General features: G+C 38.1%; 1 protein-coding gene across 1 annotated transcript in view; it reads left to right on the plus strand.

The window, feature by feature from the left end:
• AQR (aquarius intron-binding spliceosomal factor) overlaps positions 1-21,641 on the plus strand; it is a gene marked incomplete at its 5' end in the record, with an annotated part of 59,106 nt that overhangs the window by 26,319 nt on the left and 11,146 nt on the right. Inside the window, 10 exons of the mRNA XM_082485736.1 lie at positions 3,050-3,291; positions 4,826-4,972; positions 6,555-6,624; positions 9,144-9,254; positions 12,349-12,458; positions 14,719-14,854; positions 16,363-16,572; positions 17,391-17,528; positions 18,431-18,502; positions 20,791-20,978. Of these exons, the coding sequence (XP_082341862.1) occupies positions 3,050-3,291; positions 4,826-4,972; positions 6,555-6,624; positions 9,144-9,254; positions 12,349-12,458; positions 14,719-14,854; positions 16,363-16,572; positions 17,391-17,528; positions 18,431-18,502; positions 20,791-20,978 (1,424 nt within the window). The remainder of the gene's footprint in view (positions 1-3,049; positions 3,292-4,825; positions 4,973-6,554; positions 6,625-9,143; positions 9,255-12,348; positions 12,459-14,718; positions 14,855-16,362; positions 16,573-17,390; positions 17,529-18,430; positions 18,503-20,790; positions 20,979-21,641) is intronic.

Raw genomic sequence — 21,641 nt, forward strand, 5'->3', positions numbered from 1 at the left:
GAAACACTGGAACATGTTGCCCAGAGAGATGGTAGATTCTCCAGCCTTGGAAACTTTCAAGGTCAGGTTGGACGGGGCTCTGAGCAACGTGATGTAGTTGAAGGTGTCCCTTCTTACGGCAGAGAGGTTGGACTAGGTGACCTTTGAAGGTCCCTTCCAAACCATTCTATGATTCCATGATTCAGCCTCAACAGCGCTGATCAGAGAGGAAGGGCTACCTCCCTTGACCTGCTGGCAACTTCCTAACGCAGCAGAAGATACTGTTGGGTTTTTTTGCAGTGAGGGTGCATAATTTTGTATACCTGAAAATATTTCTTATATGCATGCTCAGTTTCTTTGCTGTTAGATCATTTAGATCTTTGAATCTTTAATGTTCCTTGAGTTTTTCATAATGAAAATGCAACATGAATGAAAAACTGGCTTTCTTTTGGTGGCTTAAAATCATGCATAATGGAAGTGATTTTATTTTTTAAAAGATTCTGCAGCAAGTTCCATGCAGATGGATAATGGGGGAGGCAGGAAGACTTTGACTTTTTCTTTTCTGTATCTGGAAAGATGCGTCTGGTGTGAAACAGTAGATTGCAGTCTACCTAGAGCATTCTGGTGCCATCCAGCTGTGGATTGGTATACTGGAATACTGGAAGTACTTCACAGAGAGTCTTTTATAACTTTACATTTAAAAAAAACCCCAAAAAACAAAACCCAAAACCAAACAGAACTGATTGTTAGTGTTGTGTGTCTGTGACAGGTTAATTTTACATTATAAGCACAGTGGTCTCTGCCAAAGCCTGTTCGTGTGCTGACACTACAGACATTTTTTTTTATTCGCCCATGTATGCACTTTTGTATAGTCAGAAGGAAAGTGCTGCAGTGAATACTTAAGTTCCCTCAGAATTGCTGTTAGATGTGAGTGTAGCTTTCAAATTTGTACTGATAGGTGCAGCTAATTTACAAGCAAATCCCAATGCAAACCATTCTATGCTGGTTTTTGCTTAAGTCCCATACATTCATTTGTCAAGAAAATCTAAGATATTTCCAGATTCATCACATCACTACCAGTTTGGGTGTAAGCATTCCACGTCATGTGCAAACCTTTCTAACTTCAGCTTGGTAAAAGAAAACAAGATATCACTGTGATTAGTGTTGATAGTGTATTGAACAGATAGAAGGCAGCTTGAAGTTTTAAGCTGAACTTGTAGGAGAAGACAAGAGAACACTTATGCAGTCTTAGTAAATTAAGCAGACGAGACAGCAGTGGAAGTGAAAATACAATGTGTTTGCTGGAGGTGACACCGCTATGTCACTACAACTGGTCAGCAGTGTTAGTTTTTACAAGAACTAATCTTACTTTTTTACTTGTATAGAAGTTACTTTTGAAAAGCTGAAGCCAAGTTTTTGTGATGTAAAACCAGCACATTAGCTGTTAGGGACATACTTCTTAAACTCTGAGAAATAGATCATCTAGATGTAGAAATACTACCTGAAGAAGCCACGGTTTCCAATTTGTGCTTTTCTTAGCACAAATATGTTATGCTATGCTTAATATACATTTAAGCCAGAAACACTTGTTTTATATTTGCAACAAAAATATAAACATTCTCAGTTAATATGGGACTTGTCCATCAGTATATCACACAAGCAGGAAAAGGGTGGAGAATCCTACCCTTTGGAGCTGGATATGTAAATTTAGGCTATCGGAATAGAATTCCACACTTTGCAACTGACTACTCTTTGCAAGGTCAGCATTTGGAAGGTCTGTATTATATCCTGGTGTGGCTGCTTGTGCACTATGTTTGCCAGCCATTTGTGTCCATGTTTCATGGCATGGTAAGTTGGAGGATCTGGAAATCAGTGCAGGTTTCATATCTTATGTTTCTTCTCCTTAAGAGCAGATGCATGATGTCCTAGTACTTTCAAGTAAGGTGGTTGTTGAAGACTTGCCTCTAAAGTAGCCTTTTAACAGGAAGGCTGAAGTTCAGCTGCCTCTTTCTTAGAATGCACACACTCTGCAAGTCCAGAGTCTGGAGTACGATGGGTCTGAAGTTTTCATGGGAGGGGGAAAGGAGAGAAAATTCTGACATAACCACAGATGAGTAGAGAAATTAATTTGTGGATGAAGAGCAAGCTTTTGGAGGGAAACTTTATCTGGCTGCAGGGATGAAATGTATAGGTTTGAAAGATAAACTTTAAGCTGCATGTTCTTGAATTTATCAATTTCTAGTAAGAACTGGATCTAGGTTTTTAGGGTGGCTGAGGTATTCATTTGCCATACAGTTGTGCATTACACTAAATATGATTTTTGTGCTGTTCAAAGTAAAGAGTAATTGTTTTAAAGTGCTCTATGTCTGTAGTCTTCAAAAAGCCTGACATAAGGCTTACTGTGTGCTGCTTCCAGAAATTGATAGCTCTATCAGTATCCACAAAAGTGAACTTTTTTAGAAGAATATGTATGTGGAAACATGTTGGGGACTCTGGAGTCATCAGTTGTCTTGTTGGATTAGTGAATTTAAAGGGGGAAGGAAAGGGTTGAGAAGCAAGGAAGGTGCACTCCCAAGATTATCCATAGAAACCCAGTGTCTGCCAGGACTGTAACCACACAGAAGTTTTAATGCATCTATGGTATAAACAGCATCACATTATGAAAGTCCTGGAGAAGAACCTCAAGCAGAAATATGTGTAGCTACTGACAGAATGTGAATTGTTTGCTCATTGTACAACCTGGATGATAAGCTGGGGCCATAGCAGACACTTTATTTTGAACTCTGCCTTTTTTTTCTCCTCTGAATATTCTGGAATGAAAAATTTACTGATGATTGTGGTCCTCTTTACTAGTGCTTTATTAACAGGATAGTTTACAAACTACATGGTTTGACACCGGTGTTTTGTTGAATATGTACGCTGTATATATATTGACTCAATCTAATGAAACACCTGTCAGGCTGTTATATGCTAGCATCTTAAAATAGACTTGTTTAGTCTTCACTATGTCACATTTTCTGCAAAAAGTCAATATTTCCAATTATATCTTTCCTATTTTTCTAATTTATAGGCTGTTCTGGAAACGATTAGGAATTTGATGAACACAGATTGTGTGGTTCCTGACTGGCTGCATGACATCATTCTCGGATATGGAGACCCAAGTAGTGCACACTATTCAAAAATGCCGAATCAGATTGCAACTCTGGATTTTAATGACACTTTCCTGTCCATTGATCACTTAAAAGCTAGCTTTCCTGGATACAATATTAAAGTGACTGTTGACAATCCAGTTCTGCAAATACCCCCCTTCAGGTGATCTCAAAATTTCAAGTACTCCTGGTCCGGTATTCTTGCTGAAGTGCCAACGTTGTCAGGTGGACTTGAGTTCAGTGGTTGAAGAGAGTTGCCCTTTCTTCAAAGAAAAGGTGTTAATATGTTAGTAGTAAGATTTAGATATCGCAGATATAACAAGAGTTAACCGTACTACAGTTTGGCTCAGGACCAGCTTCTGCTGTCTTCTATACAAAATTGCATCAGACCATCGCTTGTAGATCAGCCTATTGAATATATGGGAAAAGGAACAGTATGATATAGAATCAAGTCACGTAATCACTTTTGCATTTTGGTATCTAGCTTCCTCAAGTTCAGCCTAAAGATTTTTAATTACATAGTTTCCTTGCATGTTTTATTAAAGCAAGCTAAGAACAGCAATTTCAACACCAGTTAAAATTTGAGCTTTTGGAAACACCATTTACTCAAAGAATTAAGTCTGAAATCCCACAGTGCTTAGTTTATTTTAGAATGGTTTCTGAAATAGGATGCCTATCTTTGTGACCAAGTGAGACTTACATGGTTTGTTTCAGTGGTACTGTTGTCCAGTATTTTTATACTTGGCAGTTTTGTCCCTCCTGATGGACCTTTGGCAACTGAATTTCACAGTGCATAGTTTTGGAGAATAGTTTCTTTAGCTGGACTGAAGAAACTATATCTTTTTTTCCCTTTTAAGTTAGTGAGAATTGAAATGAGTTTCCTTTTGAAAGAACAGATTTGACTGGGGAAGAAAAAGATGGCTTTCCCCTCCACAGCAGTCAGCTCTTATCATGGCAGGGAGGTAATCTTCTATGCTATTTTTTAAACATTGCATGTAGACTATGTGTGGAGAAGGCACTAACACTGTATAAAGATAGAAAAATAGTCTGACGGTATCAAGACAAGATACCACGCACAATTTCCTTTGATGAACTAGTATTCATTTTCAGTTCATAGATTAAAATACAGATACTCCCCTTTATGAATAGCTATTGCTTTTCCTACTGCTGCATTTGTCCTGTAAAGAGACTAAAATGTTATCGCTCTTAAAGTTGTCTGCAGTGTTGTCTCAAGATAATTGGATAACCGTTGGAATTCCTTCACCGTGATTTGTTTCTGAATTAGAGTAGAGGAGCTTGCTAACATAGGATACAGAGGGCTATAAAATCAGGTTATTACTGCTGAACAGACTGTGCCGGTGGCTTTCTGTTATAACTTTACTGCTGTCCCTTCCACTTTCATTTATGAACTCTTTGCCTTCAGTGTTTTTCCAGCTGGCTCTCAGCACTGCTCCTGGCTTTTCAAGCTATGTGAAGAACTTTTTGTCAGATAGGGTCTCCTAAAATCAGCTTCAACAATTTATTTGTCATTCCTTTTCCTTATCCTCATTAATACTTTGTTGTCTGCAACTCTTCTTTCCCTATTATGTGAAAGTTTGTCTTAATGGTGACAAAAAAATCTTTCTGTATGAACTTCTAAGACAGTCAGGTGTCATAGTGAATGTGTTTGAAGTGTAGTCTTAAATTATGTATTACAGGATAACTTTCCCAATAAAGGGTGGTAAAGGAAAGAAAAGAAAAGAAGAGGATGGGAATGAAGAAAAAGCTGAAGAAGCTAAAACACTGATTGTAGAGCCTCATGTCATTCCAAACAGGGGACCATATCCATATAATCAACCAAAACGGTAATAAACAGATGAGAACTTATTTGCAAAGGGTAACACGTGCATAGCAGTTCATTTTCAGGAATACTTAAAAATAATTTTGTGGATTATAAATGAAATGTCATTTTGACTTCATTACTGAAAGAAGATTTGAATATGAGGGTTGTGATTAATAGAGCAGTGTCAAGTTGGAGGCCTGTAACCAGTGGTGTCCCCCAGGGGTCAATATTCGGTCCAATCTTGTTTGGTATATTTGTCAGTGACCTGGATGAGGGGACAGAGTGTATCCTCAGCAAGTTTGCTGATGATACCAAACTGGGAGGGGTGGCTGACACTCCAGAGAGCTGCGCTGCTGTCCAGCGTGACCTGGACAGGCTTGAGACCTGGGTAGAGAAGAACCTAATGAGGTTCAACAAGAGCAAGTGCAGGGTACTGCAGCAGGGGAGGAAGAATGCTAGGCACCAGTATAGGTTAGGAGTGGACCTGCTGGGAAGCAGTTCTGAGGAGAAGGCTCTAGGGGTCCTGGTAGATAGTAAATTATCCATGAGCCAGCAACGTGCCCTTGTCGCTACAAAAGCCAATGGAATCCTGGGCTGCATAGGGAAGAGTGTTTCCAGTAGGTCAAGGGAAGTCATTCTCCCCCTCTACTCTGCACTGGTGAGGCCACAACTGGAATACTGTGTTCAGTTTTGGGCTCCCCAGTTCAAGAGGGACAGGGAACTGCTGGAGTAAGTCCAGTGTAGGGCAACTAAGATGATTGAGGGACTGGAGCATCTCCCGTATGCGGAAAGGCTGAGAGAGCTGGGACTCTTCAGCCTGGAGAAGAGAAGGCTGAGGGGAGACCTTATTGCTTACAAGTATCTAAAGGGTGGGTTGAAGGAGGATGGAGCCAGACTCTTTTCAGTGGTTCCCAGTGACAGGATGAGGGGCAATGGGGACAAGTTGGAACATAGGAAGTTCTGTTCAAATACAAAGAAAAACTTTACGGTGAGGGTGACAGAGCACTGGCACAGGCTGCCCAGGGAGGTGGTGGAGTCCCCTTCTCTGGAGATTTTCAAGACCCGCCTGGATGCAGTCCTGAGTAACGTGCTCTAGGCAATCCTGCTTTAGCAGGGGAGTTGGACTAGATGATCTCTAGAGGTCCCTTCCAACTCTGAAAATTCTCTGATTCTGTGATTCCATGAGACTGTTTCGTTTTATATTTAAATCAAACTATTCTATTATCCCCTCTCTGTTAAAAATTTCCCTTGAAGAACAGTGAGAAGTACCGTCTTATAGTATTGTGTTAGGCTTCAAACGTTTGGAGAATCATACCTAAATAATTTTACAGCATTCTCAGCAAGTAATAACTAAAACAGTGAGTCTTTTAGGTGAGGGGATTTTGTTGTCACGTGGACAACATGATGTACTGTCTTGCAAGATTGTCCTGTCTATAAAGAAGATAGTTGTAAAGATAGTTTGATTGATATAAAAGTTTGCAAGCATGTAGTTCTGGAGAAACATGTAGCCAATTAATTTAAATCAAACTTGTTAAAACAATTGCTTTTATCAAAACTGTTGGCAAATTTTATCAATTCTTTGATCTTGTTTTGCTTTGTTACAGCAATACTATTCAATTTACCCATACGCAGATTGAAGCTATACGTGCAGGAATGCAGCCTGGGCTAACTATGGTAAGAATGTTTTTAAGGATTTTATACTCTCCTGGCTTTAGCCTTGCTGATGTCACTTCTATTAATAGTTTAAAAATACGAAAAATTAAGATACAAAGGTTCAACATCCTCCCAAATTCATGAAATCATATAGAAAGACATTTAATCTCTGTGTAACTGTTCTTGTGTTTCAGTGGCTGAAGAGTTTCGACAACAACTGAATTTACTTTTTCAGTGGTTGGATTCTAGTTTTAGACTGTTAAGCTTTTGTCATGTCTGTTATTTTTGGCTGTTTTAAATTACTTGCATCATTTTCAGTTTGATCTAACTCCATTAAAGGAAATGAAAGTCACTGAATTGTCTTCAGGGAGCTTTTTTCTTCTGTCTTGTGAAATGTAATGTGAAATGCTTTATAACCTGCTGACTTCCTAGAACTAAGAATTGACAAACCAAGCCAAAGCTGTAGATTTGTTAGAAAAAAAATTTTTGATCAGTGAATTTCTGCAAAGGTCTTTTGAGTTTTACCACTCTCAATTAGACTTTGACTACAAGTATGTGTCTCCTAATGAAGTACAGTCTATCCTGGTAGTGACTCGGTGGAATATTTGAATGACTTTTCTCTGATACTCTTAATTTCTTCTTGGTCTATATAGGCAATAATGCTAACTTTTACATTTTTGTATTGGTATTCATTAGTACCATATTCTTTCTCCTCCCTTTCCTCCTTATGTTTTACCACTCCCTATATACTCTGTAGCTAGCACGTAAGAGGTGCAAGGCAAAGGAAAAAATAGACTTCAGTGGAATTGTTTGCCTTTTGTCCCTGCCTGAATTAGTGTGCTGAAATTAGTTGTGTTGTAAACGTGTATCAAAGTTACCTGAGGTTTTGGCAGCGTTTTTGAAAATGATATGCAGAAATGATAAGCAGAACTTTTTGGTTGTTGGTAAAATATGAACTTTAAGATCTTTTTAGAAATTAAAGCTCTTTTTTTGAATGCTGTGAGAATGCTACAGTGATGGATGATTTAAATTTGGTTATTAAACAATGTTGGAAGGTTGTTTTTTTTTTAATTATTTGAACTGCTGTGTTTTACATAATTAGTGTCTTTGTCTAAGAATACCCACGCCAGTGTATAGGAGTATTGTTTTATATAATTAGTATTGTCAATAGGAAATTAAAATCTTTATTACCATTGTGTAGTACATAGTTAACACACAAAATACTAGAGAGGGGTCACTTAAGTCACCTGGGTTTTGTTTCTCTTTTTTTTTTTAAAATAGCATTGCATATTGTTTATCAGTATCATTTAATATTTGTTGAACTATTAATGGCTTTCAAATGCAAGCGTATAATGCCTTATAAACTGCCATCTACCTCAGTTTTGGAGGGCTTTTAAAGAAGAAAAGGAATTTCTTGTGCCTAGTACCCCATCAGCTTTCATAAATATTTGAGAAGTGTTATAGTTTGAACTTTACTACTAAACCTGCCTTTCTTGATTTTTGAGAGGTTAGAGAATGAGAGTCTGAGGTCAAAAGGGAAAAACAATGACAAAGTCAGCTTCTTGGTTTTGAGGATGCATTTCTGATTTTTTTTTTTTTTTTTTTTTTACTACATCACCCACTTTTTTGCAGGGAGAGGAGGCAGACTGAGAAAAGTTACGTAAAGAGGCATATGTTTTGTTTTCTGTCAGATATTTTAAAGAAGTACAATCCTACTGGCTTTTGAATCCAGTAATCAATGAGATTCTTTAAATAAAGCAAGCATGATTTCAGAGAAATTTGTAATTTCATGTGTAGATAAATATGAAACCTGCTATTCTGTCCTTCATAAGGCCGAACAAATTACTTCGAGATGCTTTATAATATTTGGATACTTTTAAAATCTCAGGTGTCAATTTTTGAATGTTTTTAGTGTAATTGAGCCTATAAAAATATTAACGGTCAGTATTACTTCTATATCATCAGTGGCAGACTTTTGAGTAAATAAAAAGAATGGACTCTGTGAACGGACTTTTTTTTTTTCCTGTTCTTTCTATCTGCCTCACCTTATTCTTTTTCAATTATGTGTTTTGGTGCTTTTTTCACCTTTTCCCCTAGTCTGTCCTGAGGCTGCTAAACAGCCTTTTTTCTCTGAGAAGGTCTGTTTTCATGGGCTGCGAAACAGAACAGTACCTCATATGATGGATTACCATATTCTTCTTAGGCAGAAATCTGCCTAACTAATCTGAATTAGTCTTGACTTTATTCTTGAAGTTCACAAAAGCCAGCCGGTAATTGCTGGATTACTGTATTCCTCTTAGGCAGGAATCTGCATTAGCATTGGGCTGTTTTTCATGGTATATATACATGTTCTTGAAGTTCACAGAAGCCAGCAAGCAACTGTACATGAAACAGGAGATTTTTTTTTTATTGTTAATGTGTGATGCCAGTGAGATTGTTCTTTTTTTTTCCCAACTGGCTATATTTCTGTATTGTGTAATATTCTGATAAATTGTGTGTTGATTTTTGTTTGGTTTTAATTTTTGTTTGTTTGTTTTTAGGTAGTGGGTCCACCTGGTACTGGAAAAACTGATGTAGCAGTCCAGATAATATCCAATCTTTATCATAATTTCCCAGAACAACGAACTCTTATAGTTACCCACTCTAATCAGGTAAAGTGTCAGTCATGTATGAGATTTTCCTGTAATTAAAATCAAGAAAACCAGCAGGTATTGAGATCAGTAGGTTTGGGATTGCAGTTGACTCTTAACAGTGAAAACTTGAGTTGGCTTGTATGCAGTTTTGCCAGTTTCATAATGTGAAATTAAATTTTGTAATTCTGAGCTATTTATCAGAAATTCTCAATACATTTAACTGGTTGGGGCTAGAAATTAGGAAGTATTTTTAAAAAGTGGTTGCACAGTTTTTACAGTTGCACATTCATTGCATGCCTGCCAGATTTTTGCTAACTACCCTTCTCAGACACTAGTTGCTCTGTGCTTCATGCTTCTAAGGGAAGGGATGAAAGATAGTAGGTATCATATCATAGAATCTTCATAGAATACCAGGTTGGAAGAATCTTCCGATCCAATCTTCCTTAGCAAAAGTACAGTCTAGACAAGATAGCCCAGCACCCTGTCCAGCCGAATCTTAAAAACGTCCAATGATGGGGAATCCACCATTTCTCATGGTGGATCCACCACTATGTTCTCATAGTGAAAAAAATTTCCTCTTGTGTCCAATTGGAATCTCCCCAGGGGTAACTTGTACCCATTACCCCTCATCTTTTCCATGTGACTCCATGTACAAAGGGAGTCTCCACCTTCTTTGTAGCCACCCTTTTAATACTGGAACGTTGGTGATGAGGTCTCCCCTAAGCCTTCTTTTCTCAAGGCTGAACAAACACAGTTCTCTCAGCCTTTCCTCATGTGGCAGGCTTCCCAGTCCTTTGATCATCTTGGTGGCCCTTCTCTGGACCCTTTCCAGCCTGTCCACATCTTTTTTGCATAGCGGGGACCAAAACTGAACACAGTATTGCAGGTGTGTCCTGACAAGCGCTGAGTAGAGTGGGATAATGATGATTTTATCTCTGCTGATGATGCCTGTGTTGATGCAACCCAGCATCCTTGTGTCTGCCACAGCAGCATGCTGTTCACTTATATAGAGGTTGCTGCCCACCAGGACCCCCAGGTCCCTTTCCACAGAGCTGCTCCCAGCCGGGTAGATCCCAGCCTGTGCTGCACTCCTGAGTTATGTTTTTCCAGGTGCAAGACCTTATGCTTGTCCCTGTTGAACTTCATAAGGTTCTTGTTAGCCCACTCTTCCAGCCTACCCCGGTCTTCCTGCAGGGTGGCTCTCCCTTCTGAAGTGTCCACTTCCCCACTCAGTTCAGTATCATCAGCACACTTCATCATCCAGATCACTTATGAAGACATTAAACAGTGTTGGGCTCAATTTCGATCCCTGAGGGACCCCACTTGTGACAGGTTGCCAGTTTGAAAAGGAACTATTTACCACCACCCTCTGCATGCAGCCTGTCAGCCAGTTCCCCACCCACCTCACAGACCGCTTGTCTAGACCGTAACGTTATCAGTTTCTCCAGGAGAAGACTGTGGGGAACTGTGTCGAAAGCCTTGGAGAAATCCAGGTAGACAATGGCCACAGCTCGCCCCACATCAACCAAGCAGGTTACTTTGTCATAGAAGGCAATCGGGTTTGTCAAGCACAGTTTGCCCGTGGTGAATACATGCTGGCTTTCCCAATCATGTGCTTCATTTGACTTGTGATAGCCCCCAGGGACATTTGTTCCATAACTTTCCCAGGAATTGAAGTAAGACTGATGGGCCTATAATTTCATGGATTCTCCTTTAAGGCCTTCTTGTAGATGAGGGTGCCATTAGCCGCCTTCCAGTCTTCTGGGATGTCCCTGATTTCTGTCTTCTCAAAGATTATGGAGAGCAGCCTCACAACGACTTCAGTCAGCTCTCTTAACACCTCGGGTGGATAGCATCAGGGCCAATCAATTTGTAGGGGTCAAAGCTCCTGTGATAGTTCACATACCAACAGTTTGCAACCAGTCATGACCTCTTTAGCTGAATGCTTGCCTCCCAGTCATAAGAGATGGAGCCTAGCTGCTGATTCTCTAGCATATATGAAATAAGAATAATAATGATAAACGTCTTAAAGATTCTTAGTCTAAATCTGCATCTGGTTTGGAACCAGGGTCATCTATTTCCTGGTCTCCCTAATTAGCCTATCCTATTTCAGTTATGAGCTATTTTAACTGAACATGCCACTTCGAAAACATTTAATCTTTTTCTATCAAAGCAAGATCAGGCACTTACACTGTTGTTAAAAGAATGGTGGCGTTTTGGTGAGGAGTTACAATCTGGAATAACACAGGCCAATCTACAATGGGTTGCGGGAGAGTAGCAGGTAGTGAAGTTGAGAGAAGGGGTTACGACCATGTCTGTTGGGAAGAAAAGGAAGGAAATTTGAGGCAGGTAGGAGACTCTTACCAGACAAGCCTAATATGAGAATGTGACCTTGAAATTGTACTTCAGGAAATAAACTGTATCTCAGCAGGGTTCATTTCTTATGCCTTGACAGTGTATTTTAACAAGCTTGCATGACTTCCAGCTGACTTGAAGTAAAAGTGAAGTTTGCTCATGTTTATTCTTAGTTTCGTAACTTGATGATCCGGCACTTACAAACTTACTCCTTTGAAATACAGTGAATTGGACAGCTGTGAGGCAATTGATGAGTTTAAGGCAGGAGACATAGCACACCTTGAAGATTAGTTCAGCAAAATTTATTTGTCTGTATGGAATACAGTCACAGCACCTGCAAGTCAGTACCAGATCGTGCTCTTCTAATGTACAGTAAAAGTTAAATGCTTTAAAGTCATCTAACAAAAGCAATGTTTGCAAAGTGTGCTTCTTGAGACAGTTTTATAAACTGATAGCTTTATCAACTAAATTAACTGGGTGATACAATCAAATTTTAAAATTATTTAAAAATTGTAAAATCAAATTTAAGTGTTGTATAAATTATGCAAACACAAGAGTTTTAGTAGGCTGATTTTCCTGTTGTCAAGATTTAGATTTAAAGCTCTAGTTTCAGTATTAACTTCATGTTTGCCTTGGCTTCCATTTATACCAAAATAAGCATAAATTCCTAGCTGGTTTACCAGCCATTCTTCAGTTTTCCCTTGCAAAAGCCTCTGAACTTCTAAAATCTAACTTTTCCCTTGTTCTTGTCCTTTAGGCCTTGAACCAACTGTTTGAAAAAATCATGGCTTTAGACATTGATGAGCGCCACCTCCTGCGTCTGGGTCATGGAGAAGAGGAATTGGAGACAGAGAAAGATTTCAGCAGGTGAGAAAGGAGATGCTAATGATGAACTTGCATGCATAATCATTCTAGCAAGATGTATGCGTTGGATCTATTCTACCTCCCTTGTAAATGAGCAAGGAGCTGTGCTTGACAAGTTTTACCCTTCTCCTATTATTGAATTGCAATAATGCAGAGTACGCTTGTTTTCAATACAGGGTTAAGGAATTTTGCTTCTTATTCAGTATAGAAAGTGTATTCTCTTGAGAATCCAAAGGCAGAATCAGGCAGTTGCTTGTTCACAAACTCAACTGCTTGAATAAATGTAGTTTATTATATTCTTGGCCTATATACATGTTATAGAATTGATCGATTTTGTGAGAGGAAGTTGAATAATACATGCAGGTTTTTACAGTTAGAAATTTTTTTTATGCAAATATATCACTTCTACTGGCATGGTGAATATTGCATTAATAAATCTAAACATGAAATCAGACTTTCTGCTTTTAATTCTTCAGAATATTGCCTAATGGCAAAGTTGCTTATTTCATTGGTAAATAACACATTTTGAAGAATACATACATTAGGAAAGCTATCAAGTCTGTATCAGTACAAAGACTTAAGAACCTGTTCCTGTAAATATTTGTATACGTTACCTATTAGACCAATTGCCCTCAGTAAGATTACACACATTCATAAATGTAAGTGTGTGTATAAGGGTTGTGCACTGGAAATAACTGCCCAGTACTGGATTATTAGAGCAATACTTTGACTTCAAAAGCTGTAGTAAAAATTATATATAGTCACTAGATGCTACCCACATATGCATAGTTGAATTTCATTTCGCAAAATAAATACCTTGTGATTCTTTTTTTTAAATTTGAATGCTTTGACATAGTCAAATTATTCCAGAAATTTGATACCTTCTAAGTTTGTGGTTTTTCTGTGTCAAGCTGCTTTAGAGGGAGGGCACAGTACTGCTTAAGGAATTTCTACTGCTTGGCAAAGCTTAGTATTCCTTTTCTGCTCCCTCTGCAGGCACAGGAAAGTGAGGCAGGGGGTATAAAAACATTAAGGTGGAGAGGAGCTGATTAAACTGGTACTGTCACTGAAACACAAAGGGAATCACAGCTAAAGAAAACTTTTGTAGCAATGAGCAAATACCTATAAGAGGGCATATGAATTGAATTGTGAGAAATAAGAGGACATTGGAAATGTGAGGGGAAAAAACCACAACTGGTTGCCGTCACTTTTAATTATAATGGATTAGTTTTGGAAGGAAGAAGAAAAAACTACTTAGTATTCCAAGGATCTTAACTGTCATAGTTCCTGAGGAATTTATTTTTTCCAGTTGTGAACAGTATCGTATTCAGTTGTGTCTTAGTAAATTCAAATCTCCAACTTTAACTACTCTCACCCTTCTAAATAGGACAATAGAATCCGTTGTGATTACCAAGGATTGTAGCAGGGTATTTTTTACTGTGCAGAAAGCATATTTTATGAATAGTGAGTTTAATAAGAACTTGAAATTTAGCCTTTATTCACATTTGAGTTTTTAACTACATTTAAAAGAGTGTCCTGTTCCTCTCACTTCTTTAATTCCATCCATTTATACTACTTTTTAATTTGTTTTCTTTTTTAGAAAATGTGATACATTGACTTTTGTTTTTCTTGTACTGCTTCTGGGGGGGAGGGAATGCATGGATTAAGGAAATTGATTTATAAAGGGAAAAATTGGGCTTGAATGGGGTAACAGGAGGAAGAATGAAAGGAGTAGGTTACCAACTAATCAGTCATAAAAATTATTGAACAGTCAGCTGTGAATACAGGACCTCCTATGTGTGGATGCAGACCTGTCTGTTATGGTGAGCTAAGCATTATTGCAAGACACTTTGTATATTTCCAAAGGAAGTCAGCTTTATCATACTGAAACTTCAGGTATAGATTCTATTTATGATGGTCCTTAGACTTGTATAACTTGTTTGTGTAACATGTAGTGTACTGTAGTTCCTAAACTGTACGTTGGAAGTAATGCTTTTCTGCTTTACAGGTACATTATGAGAATGTTTTGCTAACACGTATGAAGCTTTTATTGAAGTGATAGAATAAAAGGAACTTTTTCTACAGTAATAGCTCTTGCATGGCTTTGCAAATTAATAGGTCTCAACTGATAGAAATTCTGGGCATGTAGCTAATTGTTGGGGTGTTGGGTTTTTGTTGATCTCTTATTGTGACACTTAGATAAAACAGTTTTGAATTAAATAAATTTAAATACAAATTATGTTATATTTAATCCATTTTGTAGGTATGGAAGAGTTAATTATGTGCTGGCTCGAAGACTTGAACTTCTACGAGAAGTTGGGCGATTGCAAGAGAGTCTTGGAGTCCCAGGAGATGTTTCTTACACTTGTGAAACAGCTGGCCACTTTTTCTTATACCAAGTAAGGACTGAAATACTTCTACTGTATGACCTCAATATGTTATGAAACGCTTTGTAAAAATTGGAGTGAATTTTTCAGAATTGAGTCTAAAAAAAAAAGATAATGCATTTTCTTTGGTGGTTCAAAATACAATAACAGCTAAGGCTATAATTGCAACATTACTTACTTGTATTGCTATTAAGTCCTGCCTGATGACTCACCAGCTGAAAGGCTAGCATTGCTGCTCATCGTGACTGCTGGCAAATAGTCTAACCTGAAGTTTCTCCTTCAGATAGGAGAATCTGTGGTCGTACTTAGGATCAAATGCATACACTATATATGTTTTTACAGAAGTTACTCTGGGCTAGCTTCAGTGTGGGCCTAAACGTCAAAGGGTTATTAGGTGTTGGGTAGTACTTGGAGCACTGCTAGAGCTCATCTGGTTCAATTTCCTCCCAAAGAAATCCAATTTGGTCTTTAAACCAGTACTGTAAATGGAGATAGTAGAGATTTGCTGCTATATTGGGTTTATGTGGCAAGGTTTTGGTAGCAGGGGGCTGCAGGAGTGACCTCTGTGAGAAGAGGCCAGGGGCTGCCCGGTGCTGGACACAGCCAGCTCCAACGGACCCACTGCTGGCCAAAGCTGAGCCCATCAACAACACTGGTTGGTACATCTGTGAGAAAAGGCAGCAGCCGGGGGCGGAGAGGAGTGTGCGAAACAACCCCACACACCAGTGTCAGAAGGAAAAGGAGGGGCAGGGGGTGCTCCAGGCACCAGAGCAGAGATTCCCCCATAGCTCATGGAGAGAGGACCATGGTGAAGCAGGTTGTCCCCCTGCAGCCCATGGAGGACCATGTCAGAACAGATATCCACACTGCAGCCCATGGAGGACCCCATGCTAGAGTGGGTGGATAGGGCCTGAAGGAAGCTGCAGCCTGTGGAAAGCCCATGTTAGAGCAGGGGAGAGGTGGGAGGAGACAGGGGTGGCAGACATGCGGTGTTATGAACTTGAATGACAAGCACTTTTCCTACTGCATTGCTCAGGGTGGGGAGGAGATAGAAAAGTTGGGAATGAAGGAATGAAATTGAGCCTGGGAAGAAGGAGGGGGTGGAGAAGAAAGGTGTTTTTTGGTTTTGTCTTTGTTTCTCACCATTCTACTCTATTTTTAATCGTCAATAAATTAAATTAATTTTCCCCAAATCAAGTCTCTTTTCTCTGTGATGGTACTTGTTAAGTAATCCTCGTGTCTTTATCTCAGCCCATAATCTTTCCATCTTTTTTTCTTCCCCTGTCCCATTGAGGAGGGGGAGTCAGAGATGCTTGGTGGGGGTCTGGCAGCCAGCCAAGGTCAATCCACCACAGTGTAAAAAAATGTTGTCCTGATACAAGTTCAAATGCCAATTTAGACATACCTTGCTTTTGTGATTTTTTTTTTTTTTTTAATATACATATTATAAGTGCAAGACTATACCTTGCCAATTACTTTGATATAAAATGATGTCACTATGACACTTCTGTTTGCCGTAGGTAATGTCTCGTTGGGAGGAGTATATCAGCAAAGTGAAAGTTAAAGGTGGAAAATTGCCAGATGTTACGGATGTCTCCAGTTTCTTTCCTTTTCACCAGTATTTTGCAAATGCTCCTCAACCAATTTTCAAAGGCAGATCATATGAAGAAGATATGGAAATTGCTGAAGGGTGTTTTAGACACGTTAAGAAAATATTCACTCAGCTTGAGGTAAGACATGTAACTATTAAAGGTAAGTGGATCTGGCTAATCCTAAAAAAAAATCTTTACACAGTTCCAAAATTCTCCTTTGCCCCTCATCCTAAAAGGAGTGTATACCTCTAGACAGCTTCTGTAGCTTGCAAGGCATTCAGGTGAGAATTTCCAGTTTTAAGTAATGTAGGCATGTTTCACAGTGGGGACAAGGGTCTAACCTGTTTTATTTTGACCTTAGGAAGTAGCCATTCTGCGTGTTCCATTATCACTGATTAGGTTGCTAGGGTTGGTGTGCCTGTCACTGCTGCTCTGATCCTCACAGGGTCTTTGTATGTAGAGGCAGAGATAACCTAGAAGTTGCTTAAACAGATTATTTTCTTTTTTTCCCAGAATTGCTTGAGAGGCTTCTATAAGTTAGGGTAAATGTGATCTGTGTATGATTTGGTCATATTAACTGTATTGGTCTTTCTAATACTGAACTTGATGTGATGTTACTGTGCAGTAAAGTAGGAAAAAAGATGACGTAAAACAAAATTTTGGGGGATTCTGAGAGGGTTCCTCAGAATCAATTGAATAATTGTCTGCAAATTTATATATGCACACAGGTTGCAGAATTCTTGGATGTGTTTTTAAAAGATTGTTTTTTTGAAATATTGTTTCCAGGTTTAGCCTAAAAAAAATTATTCAGATGGGATTGTTAACAGTAGATACCTTTATAACTTTCTGGCCTAATTATATTAAGAAGGTGGCCAGACAGTTTGAGTGAATACATTTTATAAGCAATATTTTTTTTGTATTCTGACTTTTCAAGGTTTTCTTTTTTCCCCTTGTAGGAATTCAGAGCATTTGAACTTCTCCGCAGTGGCCTGGATAGGTCCAAATACCTCTTGGTGAAAGAAGCAAAAATCATTGCCATGACTTGTACTCATGCTGCTCTGAAGCGACATGACCTGGTTGAATTAGGTTTCAAGGTAATGTACTAATACTATTTTTACTAAACTAATTGTTTCTTGGTTTGGCCTTTTTTTTTTTTTTTCCACCCCTTGTATAAACCTTTTTATCTGTCCTAAATCGACAATTAAATTATTTTGAGATGCATTTTTTAAAGTATGTTTCAAATTGTAATTTTAGTGAAGAAAAATCTAACTTCTGTAAGTAGATGAGATTTCTTTTACGTTATTATATATACAAAAATGGTTAGTAGCGCATTTAAAAAAAAAAAAGTTAGTTTTGCCACAGATGATGATGAACAGCAGTGATAAAGTAATAAAATACTTTGAGTATTTGAGTAATAAAATAAAGGCAGAATTGGGCAAACCCCATGGACTTTAAAACTTTTCTTTTTCCTCAAATTATTAGTTTTTTAGATAAACAATTAAGATGCAATGCTGTTTTCACTCTGATAGGTATTTATATAGTACAGACTTTTATCTGACAAAAACAAAAAAAAAGCCCACCACCAATAATTCTTTCAGTATTATTTTTCTCCAGTAATGCACTGTATTGGATCACAAAAGCGTTCCTTTTCTGGTTCAGTGCAAAGATACCAAATTAGTTTTCTCCACTGCAAAAAACTTTTCTGTTGCAGATGGGTTATGGCATACGGGAAGCACATCATGCAATTCAGTCATGGGTTCTTTCTAGGTGTAAGCACTGATTGGTACAAATAGATCTGCCATTGATGTAGTTGAATTTCGCCCTCTGCCATGGATTTTTAGTAATACTGATATTTTGCTATAAGTAAAGTCCTGCAGTAGCTGTCCCACCCAACAAAAAACAAATGAGTAATTGATGCTTTCTTTTGGTAGGCTGAATAACAGTATTAATTTGTGTTACTTTGTTGATGGATATCTCTTTGCTTTTCCTTTCTCAGTATGACAACATCTTGATGGAAGAGTCTGCTCAGATTCTGGAGATAGAAACCTTTATACCTCTCCTGTTGCAGGTTAGAGCTGAATTATAAAACATATTACAAAAAATGATAAATGAAAGCCTGTGTACTGAGTGATACAAAATATTAAAAGGAAAATATCTTGTGCAGAAGGTAACCTATAACTGACACTTGCCATTTGAGTGGACAGTAAGAACTTTCACGTTGTTCTACATTAGTTGTTTATCCTATTTTTTTAATACTATGGAGTAAGGTTTTAGGAATATTAATGTAGTTCTTTAATGCTTTCTTGATGTGTTAAAGACAGCTCAGTTTTCATGATTCTGAGCAGGTAGGTCAACTAATTCACCCTCTAAACCCCAAATGCTGCCTGAACTCTGAACAGGAACACATATTTGTCCGTCTTGTCTGGGGTGTTTAGAGAGCAAACCACTGCTGGGTGAGGCTTCTCATAAATCATGAAACAGTGACAGTCAAGCTCTCTTTCACTTTTTGGTTCAGCAATTGTAATGATACAATGAAAGAGACTAGGTTCCTTTCTGTCCTGCAGGCTTAATGAATCCTCACAGTAGTCTCTAGAATAACATTCAATTTAGTTAAACCTGAAATACAAGATTTCTACTTGCGGCATAGTTAGATTCCCCTGACTGTCAGAAATGTATGGAGGCGTAAATTGTTGTTTAGGTGGCTTCTCCTGCAATTAGGTATTTAAAGCTCTGCGCATAAAGACACATGTAATACTTTCGGCTGTTGCTTTTGTGTTTTAGCAGTCTTGAATTTAATGCTACAATGCTGTACTGTAGTGCTGTGTAATGAATAAATCTTGTGTTGCTTTTACCATAGTTTTCATTGGTAATTAAATTATTGTATTTAGTGAAATAAGAATATGTACAGTGTTTTTCAAATGTTTGAATGAGCATTGAATAACCAGATGCATCAGACTGCTGAGGGGAAATAAGTGTATATGAGCAATGCAGAAGCAAAGAGTTTTCTGTAATTAAAGCAGACCTTTTCACCATAGACCCATATTCTGGGGGATATTCCATGGCCATTCTTACAAGAGCCATCCAGATGGTCCTTGCAAATTGAAGGGGTTTTTAACAAACCTAAAGAACTAGGCTTACAGAATAGTACTACTTGATTTCTTGCACTTGCAATTCAGAGTAAGAAATTTTTAGAAACAGAGTTCTTTGGAGAGCTCTTTGAAATTGAAATTGCCAATAAGAGCAGAATGATTATGAAGAATGCTGGGTTTTTTCCTTATCAGTAACCTTTTTGGAGGTTAAAAAAAATAAGAAAGAAAAGAAGTCTTCCATGCCATTGAAAATAATTTCCATCCTCTTACTTTCTTACTAAGGCATCTTATGGCTTGATGAGCTGGACAGTCCAGAGTTCAGTTTTCTTTCCTTGCTCTCTGATCAGAGATCTTCAGAGTTTTTCTGCTTCAATTGGCAAGAAAAGGAACTTCAGGCTCTTTCTTGAATAGTGCTCCTACAGGGAAAGGGAAATATCACAGGAGTGTGTAAGAAACGAGGGTCTGAATTGTGAAACTGCCAGGTGAAAATCTTCAGGATTCTAATTCCTGGATAACATTACCCACACATCTGTTCCTTTTTTGTCCCTATGTTACAACATTCCTTCATGACCTCTGTCAGTATGTAACGTAGGTACACAAAGGATGATAAGGAACTGGAAAGAGAGACATCAAACATACTGAAGAGCATTCAGTGCAAGAGCCAGGGTGAGGATTAATTAGAGGCACATCCCGGTCATGAAAGAGGCCATGTGGGAATTCCAGAGGTAAACAGGCGAAGCACGTGAACCACAGAGACAGTTGAAAAGCAGGCTCAGTTTGTGCCCCGGACATGTGAGCACTAAAATTATTTCACATGCTTCAGGCACTTCATATTCACTATCTCAGAATCCAAAACATAATGTTTAAAAGACTGTTCTAGGGTAACAGTACTGCATAGAAATCAGGTTTTTTACTACTGTAACTTCTATAATTGGTTCTTCCTTTTGTCCTCTGATAATATGTTACTTTGGGCCTTTAAAACAATGTAATATGATATTTATCCTGACGTTTCTCTACTGATTTTAATAAATAACCTTACCTATTGCTTTATAAGAAACAAGACTTTAAAATACTACTCCCTTTTTCTGGTAGTAGATTGGAAAGAAGCTAGTAGTTGTCTTTAAAAGGACTGCAGTTCAGTGTAGCTTAAGTACAAATATTAAAATTTAGGGCTAATCTAGGACAGCCAGTTTGACTGCTAATGTGTTGTAATTGAGTGCCTTGATTACATTGTAATAGTTATAATTGTGTAATTGTTTAATTCTAGAACCCCCAGGATGGCTTCAGTCGTTTGAAGCGATGGATTATGATTGGTGACCATCATCAGTTGCCACCAGTCATTAAGAACATGGCTTTTCAAAAATACTCCAACATGGAGCAGTCCCTTTTTACACGGTTTGTTCGTGTTGGAGTGCCAACTGTTGATTTGGATGCGCAAGGGAGAGCAAGAGCAAGGTGAGACAGAGAAAATGGCATGTCTAGCTTGTAAGAAACTACCAGGTTAAAAATTGGAAAAAGACGCCTAGTATTGGAAGCTTCTTTCCCATTGTTAGGACAGGAGTTTGCAAAACTGTAATTTAATTGTTTTGTTCTGTTTGGTTCAGCTTAGACTAGGAAGTCAGATTTTACTTTGCTGAAATGCAATCAGTTTTACTTTCTTTTTTTTTATATAGTAGTACTTTGCTGCTGTATAAGTACTTCAATGAAAATGCTATTTAAAATAGTCTTAAGTGTTTGGGGTTTTTACAGCGTAGACTTTTTTGCAGCAGCTTCCTTTTCTAAACTAATATATTTAATATATTCAAGGCCAAATAAAGATTTCTTTATTTGGCCTTGAAAATACTGTATATCTCTTACGGTCTGCAAAAGGATACTTTTCTTGTAGTATTTCAGCAGAGCTTCAGCTTTGATTGATTGGAGACAACCAGGCTGTCCATGCAAGAGTGTAATGCCTTTTTTTATATTAAGAGATACTGCTTCTCTGTAGTAAGAGAACTTTTCTTTTTATCCATGTATTTGTCATTTCATTGTGGTAATTTAGATGTCAGATTTATTTATTATGTAAAGTGCATGTTTGTGGTGTCATATTAACAACAAAAAATAAAACCAAAGAAGAGA

This window comes from Vanellus vanellus (genome assembly GCF_965231255.1).
Source record: "Vanellus vanellus genome assembly, chromosome: 6".
Lineage (NCBI taxonomy): Eukaryota > Metazoa > Chordata > Aves > Charadriiformes > Charadriidae > Vanellus > Vanellus vanellus.